At 49.5% G+C, this 25,817-nt stretch overlaps 11 protein-coding genes across 12 annotated transcripts; 7 read left to right on the top strand and 4 right to left on the bottom strand.

The window, feature by feature from the left end:
* Positions 1–242: 242 nt before the first annotated feature.
* Positions 243–836, bottom strand: LOC6590734 (protein atonal homolog 1). The gene has a single exon (XM_002015961.2). The coding sequence runs from the start codon at positions 834–836 to the stop codon at positions 243–245; it is 594 nt and encodes a 197-aa protein (XP_002015997.2).
* A 1,352-nt stretch (positions 837–2,188) lies between these two features.
* Positions 2,189–2,703, top strand: LOC6590733. Its single transcript, XM_026986480.1, has one exon. It carries the CDS (start codon positions 2,328–2,330, stop codon positions 2,484–2,486), a length of 159 nt encoding a protein of 52 aa, XP_026842281.1. The 5' UTR covers positions 2,189–2,327; the 3' UTR covers positions 2,487–2,703.
* A 365-nt stretch (positions 2,704–3,068) lies between these two features.
* LOC6590711 lies at positions 3,069–3,697 on the top strand. 2 transcript variants are annotated; one of them, XM_002015959.2, is made up of 3 exons: positions 3,069–3,369; positions 3,430–3,483; positions 3,538–3,697. In XM_002015959.2, exons 1-2 carry the CDS (start codon positions 3,082–3,084, stop codon positions 3,460–3,462), a joined length of 321 nt encoding a protein of 106 aa, XP_002015995.2. In that variant the 5' UTR covers positions 3,069–3,081; the 3' UTR covers positions 3,463–3,483; positions 3,538–3,697. The 2 variants fall into 2 exon arrangements, with proteins under 2 accessions (XP_002015995.2, XP_026842127.1); XM_026986326.1 differs by having other exon boundaries at positions 3,430–3,487.
* On the bottom strand, positions 3,661–4,988 carry LOC6590710 (isocitrate dehydrogenase [NAD] subunit gamma, mitochondrial). The gene has a single exon (XM_002015958.2). The coding sequence runs from the start codon at positions 4,896–4,898 to the stop codon at positions 3,711–3,713; it is 1,188 nt and encodes a 395-aa protein (XP_002015994.1). The 5' UTR covers positions 4,899–4,988; the 3' UTR covers positions 3,661–3,710.
* Positions 4,989–5,047: 59 nt separating this feature from the next.
* On the bottom strand, positions 5,048–5,775 carry LOC6590709. Its single transcript, XM_002015957.2, has one exon. It carries the CDS (start codon positions 5,629–5,631, stop codon positions 5,137–5,139), a length of 495 nt encoding a protein of 164 aa, XP_002015993.1. The 5' UTR covers positions 5,632–5,775; the 3' UTR covers positions 5,048–5,136.
* An 810-nt stretch (positions 5,776–6,585) lies between these two features.
* LOC6590708 lies at positions 6,586–8,479 on the top strand. The gene is made up of 3 exons (XM_002015956.2): positions 6,586–6,867; positions 7,291–8,090; positions 8,154–8,479. Exons 1-3 carry the CDS (start codon positions 6,631–6,633, stop codon positions 8,434–8,436), a joined length of 1,320 nt encoding a protein of 439 aa, XP_002015992.1. The 5' UTR covers positions 6,586–6,630; the 3' UTR covers positions 8,437–8,479.
* Positions 8,480–8,633: 154 nt separating this feature from the next.
* On the top strand, positions 8,634–10,328 carry LOC6590707. Its single transcript, XM_002015955.2, has 3 exons — positions 8,634–8,901; positions 9,151–9,950; positions 10,011–10,328. The coding sequence occupies exons 1-3, from the start codon at positions 8,665–8,667 to the stop codon at positions 10,276–10,278; spliced, it is 1,305 nt and encodes a 434-aa protein (XP_002015991.1). The 5' UTR covers positions 8,634–8,664; the 3' UTR covers positions 10,279–10,328.
* Positions 10,329–10,429: 101 nt separating this feature from the next.
* On the top strand, positions 10,430–10,739 carry LOC113564879 (MIEF1 upstream open reading frame protein). The gene is made up of 2 exons (XM_026985362.1): positions 10,430–10,618; positions 10,672–10,739. Exons 1-2 carry the CDS (start codon positions 10,451–10,453, stop codon positions 10,708–10,710), a joined length of 207 nt encoding a protein of 68 aa, XP_026841163.1. The 5' UTR covers positions 10,430–10,450; the 3' UTR covers positions 10,711–10,739.
* On the top strand, positions 10,697–11,180 carry LOC6590706 (probable peptide chain release factor C12orf65 homolog, mitochondrial). The gene has a single exon (XM_026985361.1). The coding sequence runs from the start codon at positions 10,713–10,715 to the stop codon at positions 11,145–11,147; it is 435 nt and encodes a 144-aa protein (XP_026841162.1). The 5' UTR covers positions 10,697–10,712; the 3' UTR covers positions 11,148–11,180.
* On the bottom strand, positions 11,164–12,969 carry LOC6590705 (RING-type E3 ubiquitin-protein ligase PPIL2). Its single transcript, XM_002015953.2, has 4 exons — positions 12,916–12,969; positions 11,903–12,857; positions 11,695–11,846; positions 11,164–11,638 (listed from the first exon to the last, which is right to left on the bottom strand). Exons 1-4 carry the CDS (start codon positions 12,945–12,947, stop codon positions 11,224–11,226), a joined length of 1,554 nt encoding a protein of 517 aa, XP_002015989.1. The 5' UTR covers positions 12,948–12,969; the 3' UTR covers positions 11,164–11,223.
* A 205-nt stretch (positions 12,970–13,174) lies between these two features.
* On the top strand, positions 13,175–15,897 carry LOC6590704 (autophagy-related protein 9A). The gene has a single exon (XM_026986201.1). The coding sequence runs from the start codon at positions 13,240–13,242 to the stop codon at positions 15,700–15,702; it is 2,463 nt and encodes an 820-aa protein (XP_026842002.1). The 5' UTR covers positions 13,175–13,239; the 3' UTR covers positions 15,703–15,897.
* The last annotated feature ends 9,920 nt before the right edge of the window (positions 15,898–25,817 follow it).

Genomic DNA, 25,817 nt, shown 5'->3' with positions numbered 1-25,817 from the left:
GCGGGGAACTCCGATGTGGAACGGGGACGGGGACGTGGACGGGGACTGGCACTCATTGTTTTCCTATCAATGAACTTTTCAATAATTAATTTATGAGCATTTTCGGATCCATTGAGGCGTAACCAACGATCCGCTGGCCAATTGATTTCGCAAGCATCTCACTGGTTTCATTTTTCTTTATTTATACTAAATTTAGAGTTAGAGAAGAATCACAAAAGCTTAAATCTAAGATCGAGTATAGCTTAACCGTGGCTCAAGTGGAAGCTGGATTCGCTGTCGCTTCCATTTCCTCCCCCAAATAGGCTGTAAGCGGCCGCATCCACATCCACGTCGCCGTTGTTGAGGAGGTCGCACAGGGCCAGAATGTAGGATTGGGCCATCTGGAGGGTCTCGAACTTGGACAGCTTCTGATCAATGGACGGGGCTGGGACCACTTCCCGCAAGCGGTCGAAGGCCTCGTTTAGGCCATTCATGCGCTTTCTTTCCCGGGCATTGGCCGCCTGGCGTCGTCGCTTTTGCACCGTGGGACTGAGAACGACCGTCTCTTGGCCGGCTGCTTGGCACTCGCCCTCTGATCTCCTGGAGCCCTCGCTCTTGCGCCTCTTGAGCTGGTCCATGCCCGCCCCTGTGCGCATCTCAAGGTCAACGGAGTGGGTGGCCGGAGGCAGCTCCAGGCTAGCTCCGCCTGCTACATCCAGAAAGTGCCAGTCGGGAGAGAGGTAGGCGGTATGGCTGTACTCCTGCGTGGAGCATGCCATCGGCGTCAGGTTGTAGTTAGGGCTGCCCAAGTACTGGGAGCTGCTGTTGTCCTCCTCGGACGAGTAGTAGTAGCTCATGACTCGGGGTTCTGCACGGCTCGAAAGTTCCACCGCAACTGCCGCGCGACTGCTGCTGCTGCTGCACTGAACAGCACGAGCCCTCCGATCGGGCAACCACCGAAAGGGATGGGACGGGATGGCTTTACAAATATTTTTACCGCTGCGTTGACCAAGTTTGTGTAAATGGCCCGCAAATGACCCCTTGCCCCTCTGGCAGGATCCTCAAAGCCATTACCATATCCCAAGGATCGTCGGCAGGGGCGGCTACTCTCTGTCGACGTCGACGTCGCTGTCGGTGCCAGTTAGGGGTTAGAAATACGAACGCTCTCCCTCGCTCTTTCGCTCCCTTGCGCACGCCTACACTTTGTTCTTCTTCGACCTTTCATTCACTCTTTGCGCTGCACTGCTCTGGCACGCGTCATAGCTTGCCAAATTGGCGCTATCATGGCATGTGATCTTCCTCTCTCTTCTTTTTTTTTTTTTTTTTGTAATTTGTGACTTTCACGCTCAACAGCACACCAGCCAGGGAGGTGGGCAGAGGGGAACTTCGACGAGGATGAGCTACTGGCTGGCCTGGGCCATCAATTAACTCGCTTCTGGAACTGCATTCTGGCTCGTGTCTCGTGACCATATGTTGCACTGAGCCCAGAACCCAATTCCAGGCCACAGCCACAGCCATATGGTCAACGCTCGGCAATACTAGTGCCAGTAGCAGTCCTTGAAGCAAACAATGAATCCAGTTGAGACACGACATTTGTTGTCTCGCCAGCTCTTGGATTGAACATCCCATTAAATATCTATCAGATAAATATCCCTACATACAGTGTATATGTACATATGTATCCCTGAAATATCCCATTTTACCTTTGGAATGCATTTGCAGCACTGCTGTGTTAAGTGCAACAGAGATAGATAGCCGCTGAAGCTGGGGCGCTCTTCCCCGCAGAACTGCATGTACGCGGAACATGTTTGCGCATGTACCGTCCCCATTCCCCGTTTCCCACACCCACACCCACGCTATCTCTCCCTCTCTATTAAAGTTTGGCTCAGGGTGTATCTATATAAGGTGAGGCATTCTTTTCTTGACACTCTCGCTCGCTCTTAACGTGCGTTAGCTTATGTGGCAAGTATGTATATGCTTCGAATATCACCGACACTGATAAGCAGTGTAACTTGATTGACTCATAATTAATTAGTGGTGAAACCAACAGATGGTAGTACTACAGCGTCTTGCATAGTAACGTGAGAACGCCTGCAATCGCCTCACCCTATGCTCGTATCGGTACACTTGGCTTTCGCTCTCGCACTCCGAGCCGACGAGGTCCTTCGTGTGCTCGCTGATACAGCAACAGGGCAGGATATAACAGGACCCCAACCTGCAGAGTGTTGCCATTCCCGAAATCTTTCAGCTTCCACAAACATTTGTGTACCTTAACAGGCGAGCCGACAAAAACTGCAAGCTGCACAAAATCTTTGCCTTAAAAAGTGTCACAGAAAAGTAATCGCAAAATGTGTGTTTATTTGGGAGCCACTGACGATCTAATGGAGATAACTTTCTTCGTCCTGTGTCGTGTCCTGGAGCTGTCTCTCTTCACCTGCATGATGATATGCAACGCGATCAAGTCCAAGTGGAACAACACCAAGGCCATCGAGATGGCAGAGCCTTGACCCAACGGATGGCAGCATGACTACATAGATGTGGAGCCTACTGCCAATTCGATAGTGTGAATGACTTGCTCTTCTTCATGTGTGTGTGAAAGTTCAATTAGCGATGCAATATCCATAGGAATAAGCATAAATGTCTGTGTAAATGTTCTAGGTGAAACCTTTTCGTATAGGATAAACATATATGTACATATGGTTCAATAGAAAAAGCATAACTTTGTAAATGTTCCAGAGAGCACCAATAAATTATTATAATTATGATCTGTTTTCGTGTCCTGGTAATTAGTCAACAATTTAAGAATGGGCAACCTCTTGCGAGGGGTTGGAAATGATTTGTTTGACGCGGTCGTTTTCCCATGCAGTACATATGTAGGTTTGTGGGTGGGTTTTGGTCCTGGACTCTTAAAATACGCTAAACTTAGAGCCCCTTCTACATGAGAATAAAAGTATAGTAGTTTTATTTCTCTGCTTAAAGCAAGGGAAGGGAAATGTGAGCACATGAAATTTGTATTTTGATTCTTTATTTATCATTGAAGCATTGCTCTTCTGGTTTTTTTTTTTTGTTTTTATTTCTGGGCAACAAAAATGTCTTAGAAGTATGGATAAAATTGAAGATTTCCCAAACGAAACTGAATTGCGAGTGCACAACGCTATGGCAGAGGCACCCGCAATCGCAGGCCCAACCGATAATGATGGCAACATTGATGAGCCGATTATCTACGACTACATGAGATATCCGAACAAGAAGAAGAGAAACAAGCTTGCGGCTAAGACGTTCAATACCAACAGAACGGTCCACTTCAGGAAGTTCGTGGAATTGGTGACGTACACGAACAACGGCAAAATTAACATACAGGAGGTAGCTCTGCGCACCGAAGAGGAGCAGGTAATATCCATCAAAATATAACCTTTTCTACCAATAATTTAATCAATGCGGTTTCTCCAGTCTAAGAGTACAATGAAGCGCGACAATCTTTAATCGCTCACGTACCAAAGAGAAGTAGGTAGTGTACACAAATATGATATAGCCTCTTCTACCACCGTTCTCTTATAGGAAAAGTCTGATGAATCGGCTCTCATCTTATAATGTCTTCCATTTCTACGAATCAAAGATTGCCCTACACCCAAAGATGCTCCAGACCCCTAGGCTCCCATTTAAAAATGATCTCGTTAAAAGTCGTTGTTGCATAATTAATTAAATTTTAGTGAATATATTTAACAAGGTATTCACTTTTTCTCGACATTCTCTCCCAAAGCACTGCACCGCAACTTGTTCATGATATTGCAGATCACATATTCACCGGTGTCTGGTCCGTCGAATTCGACAGTCTTAATGCCATCGGTCATGGTGCGGAGCATCCCCTTCCATAGGGACTTGGCGCAGCTTTCTTGGCCAACATGGTTCAGTAAGTCCACACAGGTGGACACAATGCCGTAGGGACTGAGGAGGGAGTAGTTGGTCAGCGAGAGCTTGGTCTGGAGTGGCTTGAACACAGCATGACTGTCCCCCAATTCGATGGCGCTGAAGAGATTTGCGCCTCCGGCAACACCGCTGCAGATGGTAGCCAGGAAGGTGGCGTAGCGATCGTTGGTGAAGATGGTGTCGAAGTAGGCGGGATCGGTGATTAGCCGGTTCACGCAGTCGTCCAGCTCCATCAGCTCCAATTTGATGGAGCAGTAGTCCTCCGCGTGCATCTTCTCTGCAATTTCCACCATCGCCCCATCGGTCACCGGCCACTCGTTGGCCTTGTGGATGAGGGTGACACGACAGCGGCCGGCGCGGATCGCAGCCTCGAAGGCGTGCCGCAGATACTTTGTTACGTTCTCATGGGTGACGACGCGCAGGGCCTCCACCACACCCTTGACGGGGGCGTACTCGAGCTCCGAGTAGTTGCCAATGTTGTTCTGGGCTATCACCTGGATGTCCACGTCGGGAAAGCGGCACTTGAAGCCGGGGAAGCTGCGCAGGCGCGTCATGAACACGTACAGGTCCAGGTCGTTGCAGATCTTGAGGGACTTCTTCTTCGCCTCTTTATCGCATAGGATGTCTACATGGACCGCGGCATGGTTACGTAGCACCGAATTGAAGTACTCCTCCTCCTGGTCGGAGGCAATGCGCTGCAGCTCCACTGGCACCCGCGTGCTGTGTAGCAAGGCTGTCACAAACTTGGCCCCCTGCTGGCCAATGATCGTGCTGCCGGTGAGCAGAGAGACATGGGTGATGCCCCCATACTTGGACGGGGGCAGCCCGCTCACCGGCAAGGAACGCATCTGCCCCTTTGCCACGTTGGCACTGAGCCCCGTGGTGACGACATATGGATCCGAGGGCTTTGCAGGAGCATCAGCCAGGTAGCGGCAGCAGCGATTAAGCTGGGCAACGGACAGGATCCGGGTGTCTCTAAGGCGGCGCAGCATTCTATAGAACCGAGCGGTATTGGATAACTATACTAATTTTTCTGATGACTACGGCCCGATCCAAATATTGATATCTCTTCCAAGGCCTCCTGCGGCGACCCAGATCAGACGTTCCTTGATAAGAAGAGCCAGATAAGACAACGCAAGTATTCCGCTTCTCAATCTGCACTCTTTATTGTTCCCCTGGTTCCACAGATCAATCCTCCCCTTTCCTCCCACAATTCAACGAACCCAAAGACTATATGTCCCAGCAGAGAGATTTGTCGACGCACGGACAACCGTCGATGCCATAGTTGCCGATCCGGACATCCGTCTGGGTCTGCTTGTGCTGCGGACCGGGGATCCTCCATGCATTCATCTCGTAGTACTTATCGGGCAGATAGTAGGTCCTATACTTTTTGCGCAGCTCCTCGTGCTCCTTCTTCAGATAATCGGCCAACTCGGGCTTGGCGTAAATGGCCTCCAAGCGGTACTGCTTCGGCCTCACCTGATGCAACGCCGGCTCCAGCTTCAAGCGACTATGTGGAAGGACGGCGAGTAGCTGCGCGTCAAGTTCATCCGCCTGCTGCTCGCGCATCTTCTCACAAGTCTCGCATCGGCACTTGCCGCCATGGTAGCAGTAGCGTTTCTTTCCATCCTCGTCGACCATCAGCAGCGGTACGCATATGGGCTTCGGGGCCGGCTGCGGTATGGTCTGAGTCCCCTGTGACACTTGTTTTGGAAGGGAGTACATCTTAGGGCCAGTGGAAGTTGTGGAATCCGTGCGGGAAAAGCGGAAAGCGGGGTTTCCTGTACGGGGGATTTTGATTGTGTGCCGACTGAGCCCGAATGAACGAAAACTGAAACGGACGCTGACAGCAAAGGCACGGAGAGCTGGATAGGGGATTTCAAGGGAGCTACTTCCGACATATACAAGGTTCAATTGAATGTGCTCCGGAAGAGCTCTCTCCATCGCCAGCCCATCTCCCCTGCCTTGAACACAATCTCTGTGGTCCCCTGCAGTATACATTATGCGCAATATCCCTCTCCGTTCGCTTTGCCAGTCCCCAGTCCGGACACAAGGGGTTCGGGGCAATTCTCATCCTTTGGGAGGCCCTCATCTGGAGGTAGTATTGCTTGAGTTCCCGCTGTTGTACTTCTTTAAAGAACTCCCGCATACGGGGAGAGTCTAGTACGTTCTTCTGGTCGCACTTTTCACTCTGGCATTCGATTCTACTGTCGAGAATTTCGGAGTTAATGCTCCTCTCCTTTTTTCTTCGACTGCTGGTCCCACTGCTTTTTCGACTGCTGTTCGTGGCCGCTTCATTTGGCCGGTTTTCTTTCGACTTGATTCGACTGGCCGGAACTTTTCTCTTGCCAAGGAGAACACCGCCGAGTTCCGATTGTTCTGAATACCTTCTCACAAAGGTGTTGTTGCTAGACAACGTCCCGGTCAGGGCAAGATTGAACCATTTGCTTTGAATTTTTTCTGAAGTTCCCATATTCAAATTTAGAATTTAGAAGATAAAAGAATTGTGCTCTGAGTTGGATTCTCTCTCTACGAGCTATCAACTATTTCACTCTTGCCTGTTTCAGAGCGGCACCGATTTATTTTCGTTCAATCAGCTTCGTCTTATCTCAGAGAGCACGATGTTGACCGAAGCTTACAAATTCACGGCATACGGCGTACGATCGTTCAGTTATTCACTGAACTCGACGCCGATCGGATCTATTCTGTATACTAGAACCCAACATGTCGCTGATCGAGACGGAGTCCCAATGGCTGCGCACTACCATTCTGCCAAAGATTCTGGAGAGCGGTAGACTGCTGGATACCTACAGCGCGTCGAAGGCGGACACATTCCGGGTGGGGGACATCGATGTCGATGTAATTGGTCCCAAAGAGGCCTTCATGCTGACACTCTGCTATCGGACAACCATCCGCTTTGAGTACGACGGCGAGCCGTTTGAGCGGAAAATGGTCGTAAAGGTAACTATTAAATGTCGTCATATCGTAGGCACGAACAGATGAGCATTGAGTGAGCTGTAGACCGTATTTCTGTTTTAACGCCACATAACCGGTTCAAGTCTGGAAGAGCAGATTAAAACCATTATGGGAGACATTTATGTCTTTGCTATTTAAACCAAAACACTGATAAACCAAGTGATACGGAGTTGGAACTGAATTTTTCGGTGGGATGGTGAAATAGGTAGGCAAAAATTCCCATAGATAAGATTATGGTGTTCCATTCAAATGTAAACACTATTTCCCAACCCCCACAAGTATTGATATGTTATCAGCGGGTTATTGATCCATAGATCTACTGTTAAACGATCGGTTAATCGAAAATACTAATGATTAACGAAATACCAGAAAACCAACTATCATGACAGCTTGTTTATTTTGTTGTAGAAAACGCCTATGGTTCCACCAGATGTGTACGAAGCAGTACAGTTTGGAGATCTTTTCGCCAATGAGATCGATTTCTATACGAAAATCCTGCCACAGATACAAAAGGTGGCGGAGGGAAAGTTTGCGGCACCCAAGTATTATTACAGTGAGCTGAATCCGCTGTCGGCAATCGTCATTCTCAGTGACTTTGCTGAGGATAGCTGGAGGGTAACCAAGGATAGGGTGGGCCTCAGCCTGGAGCATGTCCGGATTGCAGTGAAGTATTTGGGAAAGTTCCACGGCTTTACATACGCCATCAAGCACAAGAATCTGGAGAACTTCGAAAAACTGACCAGAAACCTCAAGGAATCCCGATATGCCAATGACACCATGCACCCCCAATACAAGGTGACGCTGCAGACAAGCGTTAAGCGCGCTGTTCAGGCTGTGTCCACCTATCAGCCCCAAGTGGATAAAGATTTTGTGAAATTGTTCGGCTTCTTAATATCGGATTACATCCAATATGGACGCCAACGAGTGGCGCCCAGGGAGCCGTTGGCAACTCTCTGTCACGGCGATTATGTGCGGAACAATGTGGCCTACAAGTACGATGGCAAGGAGGAGCCACAGGAAATTATGATGTTCGACTACCAGACGCTGCGTGTGTCCTCCCCCATGATCGATCTGTCCGTCTTCCTGGCAATTTCTGTCTATGCGGAAGTGCGCTACACCCATTTCGATAGCATTTTCGACGACTACTGCTCGGCTCTCTACGAAAGCTATAGGAAGCACGCGAAGGATGAGGTGCCAGAATTCATGAAGTGGGTATCCAAATGGCATCTAACAAAATGGTTATTTTAATGTTTCTGGTTGGTTTTCTTCAGCCGTACGGAGCTTGTGAAGGAGTACATTCGCTTCTTGCCCTACAGTGTGTCCATCACGGCCAGCTTCCTCTTTGAGCTCGTCGAACCGATGGGACTGTCGCCGGCGGAAATGTTCAACGTTCAGGTTTCGGACGAGGAAGTCATTGAGCGCACCATGAAAAAAGGCGGCGAGGTAGTTGATAAGGAAGTTGCACATCAACTGAAAGAAATGTTTGAGTTGAGTCGAAAATACAATGTTCAAATTGAGGATGGCATCGATGTTAATGCGTTGCCGAAGATCTAATTACTTGAATTAAACACAATGAATTGTTAATATCTTTACCCGATATAGTATGTACATTCACATTATTTCCGTGGCCGGAACACCTTTTTTCCATCGTTTCATTTTATCTCCGAGCTGACGAGCACGATATACTTAAAAGAGTACGAACACATTGCCACAGCATACGATCGTTCAGTTACTCGCTGAACTCGAAGCCGTTCGGTTCCATTCTGTATACTAGAAACAAGCATGTCGCTGATCGAGACGGAAACCCACTGGCTGCGGACTACCATTCTGCCAAAGATTCTGGAGAGCGGTAGACTGCTGGATACCTACAGCGCGTCGAAGGCGGACACATTCCGGGTGGGGGACATCGATGTCGATGTAATTGGTCCCAAAGAGGCCTTCATGCTGACACTCTGCTATCGGACAACCATCCGCTTTGAATACGACGGCAAGCAGTTTGAGCGGAAAATGGTCGTTAAGGTATATCGTAACTTTAATTTCGTCATATCGTAGCAACGATGTAGCTAACAATTGAGAGAGCAGTAGACCGTATCTCTGTGTTTATAAATCACGATAACAGGTTACAGCCTGGGGAAAAGATTACTTGCATAATATGGGAATGCGAATACTCATATATTCATATATAATATGGATATTAGTGTTAATTAAACAAAAACACAGATAAGCCAAGTCATGAGCAGGGGCAATGAATCTTTTGTTTTTTTATAGAAAACTCCGAGGATTCAACCAGAGATGTACAAGGACATTCAGTTTAGTTATCTCTTCGGCAATGAGATTGATTTCTATACGAAAATTCTACCCCAAATGGAAAAAGTGACCGGAGGAAAATTCGCAGCCCCCAAGTATTACTACAGTGAGCTGAATCCGCTTTCGGCGATGGTCATTCTCAGTGATTTTGCAGAGGACGGCTGGAGCATTACCAAAGACCGGGTGGGCCTTAGCCTGGATCATGTTCGCGTCGCAGTGAAGTACTTGGGCAAGTTCCATGGCTTTGCCTATGCCATCAAGCACAAGAATCCAGATCAGTTTGAAAATATGACCAAAAACCTGAGGGAATCTCGATTTTCCAATGATATTATGCACCCCGACTTCCTGTTGAAGCTGAAAACTAGTGTGAAGCGTGCTGCCCAGGCTGTGGCCACTTACCAGCCACAAGTGGGTGAGGATTTTGTGCAGAATTTCGGTCTCTTGATATCCGATTACACAAAATTTGGAAGACAGCGGGTGGCGCCCAGGGAGCCGTTGGCAACTCTCTGTCACGGCGATTATGTGCGGAACAATGTTGCCTACAAGTACGATGGCAAGGAGGAGCCACAGGAAATCATGATGTTCGACTACCAGACGCTGCGTGTGTCCTCCCCCATGATCGATCTGTCCGTCTTCCTGGCCATTTCTGTCTATGCGGATGTGCGTTACACCCATTTCGATAGCATTTTCGACGACTACTGCTCGGCTCTCTACGACAGCTACAGGAAGCACGCGAAGGACGAGGTGCCGGAATTCTTGAAGTGGGTATTTAAATGGCATCTAAGAAGTTGAGTGCATTACTGTTTCTGTTTTTTTTATAGTCGGACGGAGCTTCTGAAGGAGTACATCCGCTTCCTTCCTTACAGTGTGTCCATCACGGCCTACTTTCTCTTCTCACTCGTCGAGCCGTCAGTCTTGTCCTCGGAGGAAATGATCAACTGTCAAGTTACGGACGAGGAAATCATTGAGAGCACCATGAAATCAGGCGGCGAGATAGTGGACCGGGAAATCGCGCATCAACTAAAGGAAATGTTTGAGTTAAGTCGAACGTACAATGTTCGAATCGATGAGGCGATGCACAATATCTAATTATTTGATATAAACACAATCAATTATTATAATATATAAACCGATGCGTACATTTTGTTTTTTTTTTTATTTCCTTTTGATATCAGTTTCGCTCAACGACCAGCTGTTTGCCGGTGGTGCTGCCAACCTGTGCTGTATTGGCATTATCACACATGTTCGTAAAGACCCTAAAATGTTTCAACCATCTCGGCAGCAGATTCTCCGGCTTTATAAACACCTTATCCGATACGGCAATCATCTGAAGTTGACGGACAAGAACTACTTTTTGGGTCGCGTGCGACACGAGTTCCGCGACAGTCGCCAGTTGACCAGTCCCTCGGAAATCGAGTTCAACTTCAGGGTACGTGGAGGAGTCTGCTTATGTGTTTCATAACTAACTTTTACCTTGCGCAGCGAGGAGAGACATTGCTGAAGAACGGACGCATACTGTAGGGATGATACGGGCCTTGGTTTCACGGTTGGCTCTCCCTCCGCTAGTTGTCCGCTGGAAGTCAACCGCTAACTTGGATTACTCGCGCTATCCAAAACTGCAAGAGTCGGAAATCGAAGAGACCTTCATGCGCGGCAGTGGACCTGGGGGTCAGGCGGTAAACAAGACATCCAACTGCGTATTCCTGCGTCATCTGCCCACCAACATCACCATAAAGTGTCACACACATCGACTGGCCTCCAAAAATCGCGTAGAGGCACGAAAACTTCTACTAGACAAGCTTGATGCCCATTTTAATGGAGAAAACTCGATTGCCGCACAGATCAAAGTACTGGAGCAGAGAAAGTCCACGGAGCGGCGACGACGGCAAGGAAAAATGCAGGAGATGAAGACGAGATGGCAAGAGAGGGAGCGTACAGAAGAATCCAACGATAAATAAAAAGCCAAAATTCATTTTTATACTAAAACATAACGTTCTTGGTTGATATATTTGTGATAAATGGTAAGTGGAACAACTACCAGCTAGAGAAATCACCAAAACCGCCTGCAAGCTTCTTCCTTTTGGCTGCTTGTGCTGCCAGGAGCGGGGACTCTGGTTTCTTGGGCGCGGCATTCATTTTTAGGTACTTGCCCACGCCTTCCCTGTAGACCTTGAGTGGCTCATTGAGGCGTTTCTGCTGTTCTGCCTTTTCGGCCGTCTCCTGTATGCTGGCCGCTTCATTCTCTCGCTCCTTGGCCAGCTGTTCCGCGGCATCAGCAAAGGGATTAACAAAGACTTGGGCATTTTCAATTATGATATCCTCGATTGGTCGATCTTTGTTGTCCACCTCGATGTTTTCTATTTTTTGGAGTGTGTCAAGGCCGCCAACCACCTTGCCAAAGATGGTGTGTTTGCCGTCGAGATGTTTGCAGGATCGATAGGTGATGAAGCTGCAAGTGGCAATACAATGAACAAGGAGTCGTATACAATTGATTGAACTACTTACAACTGGGAACCATTTGTGTTGGGTCCTGAATTTGCCATGGAAAGAACACCCCGTCCCGTGTGCGTCAGATTCGGCTTGAATTCATCGTCGAACTTTTTGCCCCAGATAGATTCACCTCCCGAACCGGTGCCTGTGGGGTCGCCACCTTGAACCTGGTGGACACATTTGGTTATTATTTGATTTGATACTTCTCCTGGCGTGTACCTACGATAAAGTTCCGAATGGATCGATGGAACAATACATTGTTGAAGTAACCATCGGCGCAATGTTTGATAAAGTTGTCGCAGGCGCGTGGTATCTGATCGCAGTAGAGCTCAATGTTTAATGGGCCAAAGTTGGTGTTTAAACGCACATAGCCCTTCTGCTTGACCCGCTCATATTTCACCAAATCATCGTCAATGATAGCCGCCTCAATCTGGGAGACAGGCATCATGGCTGTGGATGTGAAACTGGCAGACACCGCTCCAGTGGAATAATGAGCCGCATTGAATTTGTCTGCTGCTCGCTTGGAAGTGGAAGGTGCCTCTTCAGCAGGCTGGTAGTCCCTTTGCAGCTGTGCCAAGGTCTCTTTCGTTTCCAGATTCATGGTCTTAATGCGCCCACTGGCCGGATCTTTGCGCTCCAGGAGCTCCTCGTCTGTAAGCACTCGCAAGTTTTTACGAATGTGGTGGAAGGTGGATATATCGAACTTCTCTAGCTTCTGCGGATCTTGTATGGTAATAATATCCTTGCGCTGGAACGGTGTGTCATCCACCAAGTCCTTCCAGTTTTTGGTTTTAATATTCAGCTGATCAATGGCCTCCCAGCAGTAGACATTGCCCGTTGTAGCCACGGCGACAATGTGCGAGTTCTTGGTGAAGGGCTTAAACAGAGCGGGACAGTGGTAATCATCGGTAGCATTCTTGTAAAAGTTCAGCTTCACCAATGACTTTGAATCCATTTTCTGGCCTGTTATAGGATTGATCTTAAAGGTTTTCAAAAACTTCAAGATTGCTTCATACTCGAAAACATTGCCATTGAGGTCGCAGTAGGGCATCTCGTAGGGAGCCATGGTAATGGAGCAGTGCTCGTAGGGCAACCGCTTGAACTTCACATGGTTGTTCTCCGCGGATTCGGTTTTCTTTCCGCCGTACAACTCGCTCCACTCCGTGTACGTCAAGTACCTGCAGAATTGGGTTGTAATATTGATTGCATTGTATGGTTATAATCGTTGGGACTTGCATTTTATCCTTTTGGTGCTGTCGTTTGCCCATTTTTGCGAATTTACTGCTATTTATATTCAAACAAAATGTGTCAAAACAATTGTTTACGATGCCGCAATAGAGCTGCCAACTGTTGCCAATTGAATCGTTGACGATTGGTTGTTGTCATCGGTTTGAACAGCTGATAGCGCTGCCACCATATGTGAAAATAAGTGGTTTGCCAGCACTAGTTTAGGAAGGTTCAGTAAAATCAAACAAAGAGGAAAGAGTTTTCCAATTTTAGCTATATATAGACAACCAAAGTGATATAAATAAGTTAGCCAATTGACCTTGGGCTTGGTGCATGATGTCAAGCCCAAATATCAACTACAGCTCCTTGGCCGAGGCGAATCCGTTTCGAGAGCCCGAGCAACATGACGAAGCAACAACAAAAGCGGACGACGCAAAATCATTTACAGCTGCTGCGCATTTAGACCCCCACAACGACCATGAGCCAGAGAACGAAGATACTCCACGCAACAGTGGCATCATGATACACATGGTGCCAGAGACGGGCAGGGCGCGATGGAACCACATCGAGGACCTCGACTCGTTCTTCTCCCGCATGTACAACTACCAGCAGAAGCACGGCTTTCAGGTGATTGTCCTAGACGAGGTGTTCCAGGTGCTGGAGTTTGGCTTTGTGGTATGGCTGCTCACCTTCGTGACGTACTGCATCAAGCACGACGTGCTCTTCGGGGACACGCTGCCCCCGGGGAGCAACCCCACCAAAACCACACTCAGCGATGTGGGCATGACCACCGGGGAGTGCGTGGCCAAATTCAGTTGGTTCACCTACCTTGTCATATTCATAGCTGCCATCTACTTAGGCTTTCGGGTGCTCAAGATGATCTATCACATCACGCAATACGCGGATATCAAGAAGTTCTACAACACGGCCCTTGGCATCGAGGACACGGACCTGGACAACATCACCTGGCACGAGGTGCAGCAGCGCATTCGCAAGGTTCAAGCCGAGCAGCACATGTGCATTGACAAGGAGTCCCTCACGGAGCTGGATATCTACCATCGCGTGCTGCGGTTCAAGAACTATCTGGTGGCCCTGATGAACAAGCAGCTGTTGCCCGTGCGCTTCCACCTGCCGTTTCTGGGCGAGATATGCTCCCTCAGCCGGGGGATGCTCTTCAACATCGACTTTATTCTGTTTCGCGGTCCCGGATCGCCCTTCCAGAACAATTGGCAGCTGAGGGACGAGTTCGCGGTGAGAAGTAACCAAACGGAGCTGGCCCAGCGCTTGTCCAAGCTGATACTGGGTGTGGCCCTGGTCAATCTCCTCCTGTCCCCTGTGATCTTTATCTGGCAGCTCATCTACTTCAGTTTCTCCTACGCAAATATCCTGCGGAAGGAGCCGAGTGCCTTGGGCCTACGCACCTGGTCCAACTATGGACGCCTCTATCTGCGTCACTTCAACGAGCTGGATCACGAGCTCGATGCGAGACTGAACCGCGCCTACGAGTATGCCGACCGCTACCTCAGTTCCTTCTCCTCCCCGCTGGCCGCTGTGATAGCCCGCAATCTGCTGTTCGTGAGCGGAGGTCTTCTTCTGCTGATCCTGGCCTTTGGCATATACGAGGAGCACGTCTTCCAAGTGGAGCACGTCCTCACCATCATAGCCGTTCTCACTGTGGTGGGCGTCGTCGCCCGAACGATGATTCCCGATGAGAACATGATATGGTGTCCCGAACAGCTGATGACTGCCATTCTCGCCCACGTCCACTACCTGCCTACAGAGTGGAAGCAGCATGCCCACACGGCACTTGTCCGCAATGAGTTTAGCAACTTCTTTCAGTTCAAGGCGGGCTACCTGCTCAGCGAGATCTTCAGTCCGTTCGTGACTCCATTCGTCCTGATCTTCGTGTTCAGGCCCAAGGCCATGGAGATTGTCAAGTTCTTCAGAACCTTTACGGTCTCGGTGCGTGGAGTGGGCAACGTCTGCTCGTTCGCCCAGATGGATGTGCGCAAGCACGGCAATCCAGACTGGCAGCTGAACAGCGACCTGGAGGAGTTCGCCAAACCGCAGCAGACGAGTCTGGTCGGTGGAAAGACGGAAATGTCGCTGGTTCGCTTCACGCTCAACAATCCTGAATGGCAGATGCCCAAGGAGGCTTCGTTGTTTATCAAGGGCATCCGGGAGCACGCCATAGAGGAGCTGGTACAGGCCAAGACCTCGGCCTTGCAGGACAATCCGCTCACCCACAGCCTGATCTCATTCGGCACCATTGGCGAGGAGTACTGCTCAATTGCCAACTCGGTTCTGGCCGCCCAGCTGAGTCCCACCCAGATGGAGCTCTCCCAGTCCCTTCGCCCCGGAGGCTTTCCCGTCGCCGGCAGCGACTTCCGCCAGATGCTGCAGCAGAATCTGACCGCCAGCGTGGGACCCCTGGACAGCATGCGCCGCCTGCGGCTTAGCAGGGCTGAGGGCCGCCTCGAAGGACCCGCAGACACGCTCCTATACAGCCTCTACGGTGTGGATCCGCGGCTCTCCAAGAATCCCATGAGTGTGGGCGTGGCCGACATGTGCCTCAGCGCCCTCTACCTGCACGAGCTGAGCCAGCAAAAGCGCAAGGCGCGCCAGTCGCGCATCGTCGAGATGGAGGACGAGCAGCCAGGGCCAAGCCATTGGCAGCGGCCACCAGGTCCAGGTGGTGCACACCCGCCCCCGCCGGCTTCAACGAGCTCCCGCCATAACGTGATTACCTCAAAGGCTGCCGAGAGCACGCCGCTGCTGGGTAGCATCCGCTCATAGCAGCGGCCCGTGTGGATCTAATAATCTACTTAGCAATAAGAACCCCATTCTGCTATTAGTGATTAAAGTAAGTTTTAAAGTCAGTGTGAATCGAAGCGAAGGACGTGTCTAGTGTATAGCTATACTAATACGAAATCGAAACCGAACTAAAATAATCTAAACGACAAGCAATAAACCTAACATCGTCATCAAGAGTCTGCTGTGCCCACACCCTGCTCTTCTCCTGAGAGAAATAATAGCCAGAGACAGGGGTATTTACTTTTGTTCGAATGTACGAGTATATTTCCAGATCTTGGCTCTCCTACACACGTGACACGGTGCCATCTCCACTGTGTGCTGCACGCTGATAGATAGCCACCATTTGTAGGCATTGTTGGCACACCACTGCATAGACTGGCAGAGCTGGAGCTGGAGTGGAGTGGACGACGACGCTTCCAGCTGTGCTGCATCGCCTCGTGTGTCACTTGCCACACACGAACGCCATTTGGCGACTGGTGTTGATGGCATATGCAGAGAACTGAGAACAGGAGAAGCAGGCAATTCAGGCGAAGCCGCCTAGGTGCGTGCATATGAATCTCCCAGCGATACAGACACCGACCGCGATACTCGTACAGATGCTGCAGATCCCCGCCAGCTGCAGGAATGGATCTGGCAAGTTTTATGAATTATGTGCGTGTTGCATGGAGCTGGAGTTGGAGCTGGAACTGTGGCTGGAGCCCCTGTTTCTGTGGCAGAACACGTTGTCTCATTTTTCCGCTGCACGCCAATTTTGGGGGAAGCATTGCCCAACATTACACGAATGTGGATGGTGTCTTATGCCCGTTTTGGGGGCATCGTGAAGAACTCTGGTCTATGCGTCTGTGGAGGAGATGGAGATGCAGTTGCAGTTGCAGTTGCATGTAGTACTAATTGTAGAGCTCATGTTATCCGATCCTAGGTGAACGGACAGCGGCGGAACGCTGCTGCCTGCTGCTGGTGCTGCTGCGGGCCGCTCAAAATGGAAACATTTCACGAGCCTTGTCAAACAATCGAATTTAATTTATGATTTCCTGCGCCAATTGGACAGAGACACCGAACGAGTAATGACACGGCATGTGGTAGACCCCTTTGGACCCCGAAAATATCATATCATTCACGATCAATCGATACGCAATTTGGGCACAGCAGGGCCCGCAAAACGGACCGACTGGAGAATTGGAAAGGCCAGGTCGGGATTGGGACAGGAACGGGAACGTGAACGGGAGTCACTTGCATATGCGAATGTCTAGAGCCGTGATGGCCGTGGACCACCGCGTCGAGAACAGAACCAGTTCAAGATCAGGCGTCACTTTACATTGGCTCTGGCCATTGAGTGCCGCTGACAGTTGCAGTCGCTTTGGAGTTGGATAAAGTAGCCGGGCTGCCATTTCCAGATCGCAGCTGCCATTCTGCAATTAGAGCCTGGCCAGTCGCCGTCGTCGTCGATGCGTTGTTGTCTGGCACGTCGGCTGGTATCAAACGTGTCTGTATGTCTCTGGCAGCGACTAATGATGATAGTCCAGTGTCTTTGGTCTCCCCATCTCTCCCTCTCTCTCCAGCCAGCCAAATCCACAGCCCGATCCACATAGACATCCATTGGGCCTTGTCGATTGTCGAGTGTGAAGCATCAGCGTCGCCTTTGATTGACAACTGATCAGCCAGCATCAGCAGCATTCAGTCGGGATCATCATCGGCGATGCAGCTGCAACGTTTCCCACTTTTGGACACGCACGTTCCTGCCCTGCCAGCCTGTCCACCTCCTCTTGCTGATGTTACCGCTGCTGCTTCTTCGGCTGATAAGTTATCGATTTTTTTCATAATTAAAAAACCAGTTTACTTTGGCTCCTTACAAATAGACTTCGGTTCCGGCTCCAGCCCGAGACGGAGGATGGTACGAGCGGGGGACTTGGATCAAATAGTTTAGTCAGCCGCATCCCAACGACGGGATTTGCATTGCAAATTAGGCTCGACTTCTTTTCTCCTTTCTCCCGCTCCCGCTCCATCTGCATCCGCATCTGCATCGACCGCATATCCCCTACCCGCTATCCGCATCGCTTCTCGATCTGCTTGTAATCGAGCCTCGATTCAATAAAACATTTAAACATTAAACTGCTTTTATGCAAATTGCCGGCGTGCGCTTAATTTTCGATCAGCTAGAGACTCGGTTCTGGTTTGGTTTGGGTCTGGTCTGGTCTGTGGCATCCGCTTGAATTATCTTTGCATCGCATGCTTGCAACACCTTACTAACCCTGCTCCCTACTGCTCCTCACCTTGCAATCACCTTGATAACATCTAGAGTGGGTCTTCTACAATTTTGTTGCTTCGCTCCTCCGTCTAATGGCGGTGGCTAAAATGCTAATCAATAGCCTTATCGCTATTAATCTCGGCTTCGATTTACCTTTTTGCCCGGCTACTTGTTTTCCGGGAACAGGAGGGAGGGAGAGAGGGGCTGCGGCAAGGGATCTACTCGATTGAGTATTGCAATTCATTAAACATCCAATTGCTGTCGCCTGTTTGTAAATGTTTGTTGCCTGAAATTGCAGAATGTTTGTTCGTTTTTCACTCTGCGATCTTTGCGATCATTAGGTGGATTAACATTGCGCATACGTCCCGTGGGTCAACAGAGAGAGAGAGCAGTCAGTCGTGTGATTTGGTGGATTTTCCACTTCACTGCCATTGCTTCCAAACAGTGCAAATCAGGGATGGGGGATGAGGGAGCAGGAGTAGGATGCTTCTTCCACTGATCTGATCTGAAATTGCATTCTTTGGGCCCATTAATTTGCCTTCAAGCCCTCCAGTTGCAGGTCATTGGCTGGGATAGGAAGGGGAAGGAAGTCTTTGCCATATTTATGAGGCTGCCAGCCGCTCCCCACAGACGCACAGGCGCAGCACAAAGCTGAACATGAGCCTGCCGGGCGGCAACGGCATCTGCAACGCCACCCGTCTCCCGTCTCGGCGCAGCCCCGGATTGGCGCGTGGGCTGGGATGCTGTCGCCCGAAGTGGATTTTCTGTTCAACAAGTAGTTTATGATGTTTTTGTCAATTCATGGCAAAATTAATGACGCTGCAGAAAAGCACACGCACATGGGCATGCGGATGGAATCCGCGATCTGCTGATCTGACTGCCTGCCTGGCAAGGCGTTAAAAATTGTTGCCTATAAACTTAAAGAACTGCAGAGGAGTCGCGGCCTAAGCTCCAGCTTCAGCTCCATCCATGACACTCTCTCGCTGTCTCTCTCTCTCCATCCCATTTGCGTCCGCATCTGCATTCAAAAATGCCATTAGTCACATTTGTGGGCCACAGTCGCAGGCGCTTGTAGCCATGACTTGTAATCTTTTTCCTTTCCCCTGTGGCCCGGAGCTGCAACTGCAACCCGTTTGGCCGTGAGCAGCAGGGGGATTGGGGATTGGGCTAGCCAACACAAATATTTCTATTGCCGTTAATGGCGTTAATAATTTTGCCAGCAAACGGAAGACGGCTGGCCACTTGGGCCACAGCGGGTAGGTGTGGATTAGCCCGCGTCTGTCATGTTGAGGATGACGTTACATGGCCGCAAGTGACAAGCGGCAGAGGCGAAATATGAAAGTCCCCACCACAGAACTTTGGGCGGTGGCTAATGCGAAGTTAATTGGAAAATGCCAGGCCAAAAGTGGGAAGCGAATCGTGGTGCAGCGCACTTGCAGCGCACTTGCAGCGCAGTCCCAGCGCAGAACATCCAGATCCACATCCACATCCAAATGGCATATCGAATTTCACGCTGCCCGCTGGTAGCCAGCGCCTGTCACTTGGGAGTAAGACTAAACCGCGGCCGGCCGATAGATAGCAGCTGCAGCTTCCAAGCACATGTTCAACAAGCGGCAGGAGCCGGCAGCGGTAACAGGAGAAGTGCCCCAGGTCCCAGCCTGACGACATGCGCCGTATCCGATGTCTGTCGAGGAAGCGAGACGAAATGTAGAAAACGGAACGCAAGAAAAAGTGCAACTGTAATTCCGAGCTGCATTCCAGGACTGAAGCTTCAAATATCCCTTCATGAGGAGGGGAATATCCCTTTCACGGGGATATTTATTCTCCCAATTTCCCATACAGTGTTGCAATATCAATCTCACCGATCTACAGCACCTGTAAAGCAAAGCCAGCAACTCGTGTCACCTTTAAGTTTTAGTTTTTATTTTCTTTTTTCGGCTTATCGAATTGGATATTACAGTAGTTGTTATTGCTATGCCAGTGATATGGTCGCCATTTTGGAAATGTGTGCGTTTTAAGGCCGACTAATAAACACGCCTACCTGCAGTCCGAGCAGCCGCTTGTCAGCCACCTGTGCGTGTGTCCCTGTGTCTGTGTGTCGCTGGCTGTGCGAAGGTGTGTGTCGCACTTGATCGGCATTTGAATGTATTTGTAATTTGCAATTATAGTGCCACGCATAGGCAAAGCGAGCGAGCGGGACAGCAGGCCGGTGTGCGTGCCGCGCGTGTGTGTGGTGAATGGATTGGGGCACTTGTTGCCTGTTTTTTCGAACTGCGGTATTCGATTTTCGGTTTTATTTGAATCGAGAGAGCGCGAAACACTGACAAATTCAGCAAATGGCAAATGAAAAACCGCAAAAACCGCAGCCAAACCCCCAAATCGAAAAGTGCAGCCCCACCACCACAGCAGCACAATTTATTTGCGAATAAAATATGCAGCGTGTAAACTCCAATTAGACGCTAATTTCAGCTATAAAATGCAAATGTGCGTGCAGGAGTTTTTCTCGAATGCCACAGTGTGAGTGTGTGCCACATTCACTTGTGGGGCCTAAGGCCTAAGATCGCGACTGGAGACTGGAGGCAAAGTGAATGGAAATGCAATTAATAAATGGCTCCACAGCTCTCCCATTGACTGGCACTGCACCTGACCATGCCCCATGCCCATGCCCATGCCCCTGTGGGCAGAGCTCAATAAACAATGAAACGGACGCACATTAGCCGCATAAATCCTTCGGCCGACAAAGACAACCCGCAGGTTTTGCGTGCTTCATCACACTGGCTAAGAGAGATAACAAGAGAGAGAAAGAGAGATATCCCTCTTGGCGGTATCGCCCACGACTTCACTCTTGGGACCTGGACGTGGCTCTGGGCTCCGACGATAATTGCCAATTATGCGACGAATCAAAGTGGCCAAATTTGGCCGGAAAAAAGTCAAAATAAAGCCAAGTTTTTATTACAATTTTTGTGGCCCCAGGCTCTTGGTCCCGACTCTGGCTCTGCCTCTGCCTCCGACTGTGGCTCTCCTGTTGCAGTTGTTGTAATGAAGTCATTATAAAATATTGCGTCCCATGCACGCACCAGATCCCAGCCACAGTCACAGTCCCAATCCCAGTCCCAGGCTCTGACTCTGGCTGAGATTGAGCTTCGCTGCAGCTCGCTTGGCATTGGCCATAAATTCTCATTCGCCCGCTTCGATTTCGTGCCCGTTTCCCAAACGCAGCTCAACCTGTCACGACAGCTGCGCCGTCTAATCTAATCCATTGACTTTTTTTTCTTTTTTTACGAATATATGTACGTATGGGGGTTTTTTTATTTGCTTGTGGTTGCTGTGGCTGCCCCTTAACTCCTTTTGGGCCGGTATTATGGATGCAGGCAACTCATTAAACTGACGCTGGGCAGGCCATAAATCCGCCCACCCGTCCATATCCACATATCCACATCCACAACCAAGTCCAATTGCCGTTGCCCCGTGACTGATCGCAGTAGCTGACACAGGCATCGCCATCGCCACCGTCGATCTCTTGGAGCTTTATGGCTCCACTTGACTGCAACTGACACACACTTTGTTCAGCTGTCGCCCAGGCGGTCTCGAGGCCTCAGCCTCAACCGCAGCCCCAACCCCAGTCCCAGCCCCTGTTGCAGCTCTGTCCCAGTCCCAGTCCCCAAACATGATCTGGCATTTCAATTGGGAGGCTGCGGCTAAGGCCACTCCCAAGGGCTTAATTTGGCCTGAGTAGAGCGACATGCGCCCAATTTTAATCAGCCACGCCGAGTGCATTATATTGATTAATGATTGCGACCAAGAGATTTGGATTTGTCTTTGGTTAAACTCAAGGATAAACTGCGTGGAAGTTGGGGGAAAGAAAAAGCGGGCATGAAATAAGGGGACCTTTAAGATAAATAGTGGAACTATCTATTCCAATACCAGCTAAAAGAGGAGTTAACACTTCCTGAAGAATTGATCCCACACCAGATAAGGTTGGTATATGAATTGTATTTGAGTGGGAGAAATCTTTCAGCACGACCGTTCTCGCATAAATTAAGTGGATTTCTTTCAGCAGTTCCATAGCCCCTTCTCTCACTGTTTCAATTATCGAACTATTTATTTACTTAACCTTTTGCAGTGTTTCCCCCCAAGCCATTCAATTTTGGTGGTGTATCTGTGCGTATACGTAATATAGATTAAACATTTAATCTGCAACCATGGGATGGCTTTTCAGTCTGGTTAAGCGATATCTGCCTGCTCCGCCTGCTCCATAGATCAAAGTCAATCTTCTGCCTTGTTGCCTGGCTGTTGGCGATCAGTAAAAAACTCACGTAGCTCATGAGCAGCTTTTTGCAGATCAGCAGGAGTGCGAGAAAAAGCTGGAGGTGGAGCAGCGAGCAGGCAGCAGACATCAGTAGCTGGTTTGCCAGCCTATGGGCGGTACTTAAACGCACTCACTCATTCACACAGAGACACATCAGGCAGACAGATATAGCTATAGGCATATCTATAGATGTACGAATATAGTATATATGTATATATAGAAAGAGTGCACTTTTTGCGCGTCTCAAAAATTGTTATTGCACATTTAAAGGCGTCATTATTAGCGCTACATGGAGGCACTAACAATTGTCCATGCATTTGAAATGCTGAGCCGGAGTCCGAGTCCAGGCACTAATTGGACCCGGCCGGAACTGTGGGGAATAGAGGGGGGAACAGAGGACTGGGTGGAACAGAGGACTGGGTGGAGAGGACAGGCTGATCTCGCATAGCAATTGCATTTCTTTCAAGAGTGTTTTTTTCCTTTTTGTAGTGCGAGTATTACCATTTTGGTTGCTCTTAGTGGGTTATCACATAAATTGTGCGCACAAATCTTGATCTGCAAATCATTTTCGACAACTTTACGGCCCAGGCGGAGCCCGTGGCCTGCGTAGGGGATAGGGTGGGGAAGGGGTAGGGGGATCTGGACTCGAAGCCGGACAGAGTCTATATGCATATGTATGATCGTAACTTGGGTCCGCTATCTGTCGCTGAGATCTCGATCAGAGTGCGCATGCAACGATCCACGATCTCTTGCAACAATATTTTCTGTTTATTTATCGTGCAGTTCTGTTTTTTTTCTTCTTTTTTGGTTACCATTTCCTGTCGCACTCTTTAAGTACTCGTACTACTGCAACAACAAGAGCTGGGAGCCAAAGCTGGGAATAGCCAACCAACTAAGCTGACATTTAATTTAAGTGCCAAACACTAGAGAGAATAACTACTACCAACAACAACTGTCTTCGGCTAATGAAATTTATGCATTTATGCGGAGATGGGAATGAGAATGGGAATCGGAATGGAGAGTTCTCATCTGCAGGCAAGCGGACAGAACGAACATCGAACGATGATCCATGTTAATGTCCATCAAATGTGCCAAGGTTAAAGCAGCTGTCAATTCGATTGTTGGACATGTCCATGTTGCAATTTGCAATTAGCCGCACTTGCAACGGATATGGCTCCAGCACTGGAGGAGGAGGATGAGAATCAGAATCGGAATCAGAATCAGAATCAGAATGAAATGGATGATGGTCTTTGAGCTAAAGGATGCCCTGCAAGTGTCGCGATTGCGCGTTTCCCGTGAGAAATTTCAATTATTTTAATTAGCGTTGCGATCGCGGCTGCTTTATTAGGCGACGACGGTGTATACGCGTCTGCGTCTGCGCAGAGTCTGACTCCAAGCCATCGACATCGATGTCGACGTCGGCGTAGATGTCGCATTGGTCGTCCCCGTCTCTTTGGCCAATTTCCGCTGCACGCAACGCTCAGCCGCTGTCGCTGCCGCTGCCGCTGTCCCTGCCGCTGCCGCTGCCACGGAGCTGCTGGAATTCCAGTTGATAGCACAGGCAGAAACAGAGACAGAGACAGAGAGAGATAGAGAAAGAGAGAGCAACGCAGTTGCAAGAACAGGATTCTGTACTCCTCTCGATGGTCGCTGCTCGCGGTCGCCTAATGACATGTTTTGGATAATGATGACGGGGCAGGAGACTACGAGTAGATAGGGGCCTGGAGAAGGGGGCCACTCCGGGGCCCGGAGTGGTCTGGTCTCGCCGAGTGGCGATAAAAAGCTGGAACTTAATTTAAATTGATGACACTGCCTCTCGTCGCCGGCCATTTGGAAAATTGCCAACAAGCAGCGAACGTTTGCCGAGCAAATCAATCTGCATGCCAGCCGTCGCAGATGGAGCATGGGGTATGGGGGATATGTTACGATTGCAGACCACCCGGCGGTCGAGGACTCCGACTCCGACTCCAACTCCAACTCCAACTCTGATACCAAGTTGGACTCTTAATTGGCCGCAGCGGTGTCAATTGCAGCGCCATCACAATGAAACACCAATTCCTGGACCGCCCCCGGGGGAGCCATGGCAATGTGACTTGCTGCTGGCCACCGCCACCACTGATCGGCTCGGCGGAGAGTGTCGCCCGCTGTGCCAGGGAATGCCAATTTCAGCAATTAACAATGGCCATAAAAATTGCTCACGCAGGTGAGCCATGCGGATGCGAGAGACATACACTGCGAGAGTGCACTGAGGGATTAGAGAAGATGTGGAGGAAGTGGAGGAAGCGGAGGTGGAGACGGAGACGGAAACGATATGAATCGCGGGCAGTAACCTGTTAACAAAGCCAAAGGCCGCGCTCGAACATTAATCAGCAGATCAGATCGCATGCGAAACGTTACGTAGAGACAAGACACGAGTCAAAATTATGCTCCATAAAGAATTGCCCTTTGCCGAACTAGACTTCACAGCTTCACCTCCTCTTTACCGCACCGCACCGCACTGTTCTCCATCACACCACACCACACCACACTTCACCAATCAATCGTTCAAGGCGCTGCAATCGAGAGTATCGCCTCGTTACGGGCGGGATGGAGTGATGGGTGATTGTAGGGACGGACGGGGGAGTGGAGTTCAATGACTCGATAAACAATACATTATTGAAAGTGTCTGTCGGTGGAAGTGTTGGCCTAACCTTGATGAGAATTGACCGCTTAGAGCTGTTTAACGCTTAGCCGTGGATTTGGCTTCGAGTTCGGATTGGATTGGATTGGATGGGATGGGATTGGATTGATTGGTCCGAAGTGTGCTACGTTGAGTGGCTCGCGTACCCACTTCCTGCCCTGGTCTGGCCCATTACCATTGACCCATTACTCTGGCCCTTGCCGATTGCAGTCCGTAACAAAGAGCCCGCAGGTAGTGCCCGTAATTTGATGTGATGTGTGCATTCAGGTCGGGAATTCGGAAATAGACACGTTCCACCGCTCCAGGCACATACTCGCGGGGAAACAAGCTTGATTATTACACAACACGGGCATTGAAATTAATAATGAAAAACTGAAGACGTCGATTCGCTGGAAGAAGCGTCTGTGACTACAACAGAATTATTTGCACCTGCCTGGCATGGGTATGAGCAGGGGCATCGGCATCCCATCCCGCCCCTTATCGAATAAGTACACAAGCGGCGAATGATTCGTATGGGAGTCGCGCAAAAACCAAATTAGAATATCAACCAAATGACGCACAGATACGGACAAGGCAATTGGAGCAGCAGCAGCGGCAGTGGCAGCAACAGCAACAGCTCCGCTCAGCGATAGGCAGCCATTTTACGACTCGATATTCAGATTCAAGATACAGATACAGATTCATACCCCATACATTGTATGGCGTACGAGACGTACGATACGAGCATATCCATCCAATCCATTCTAAAACTTAAACCAAAAAACTCGCTCGATCGCTCGCTGGTTCTGGTTCTGGGTCTCTCGCTGGCAGAAATATTATTTGAAATATTAAACCGATATTCGGCACGTTGTAAGCCGAAACGC

Source organism: Drosophila persimilis, unplaced genomic scaffold (genome assembly GCF_003286085.1).
Source record: "Drosophila persimilis strain 14011-0111.01,24,50 unplaced genomic scaffold, DperRS2 tig00000002-arrow-pilon, whole genome shotgun sequence".
Classification (NCBI taxonomy): domain Eukaryota; kingdom Metazoa; phylum Arthropoda; class Insecta; order Diptera; family Drosophilidae; genus Drosophila; species Drosophila persimilis.
Note: the sequence above shows the minus strand (reverse complement) of the source record. Positions and strands in the feature narration are given on the sequence as shown.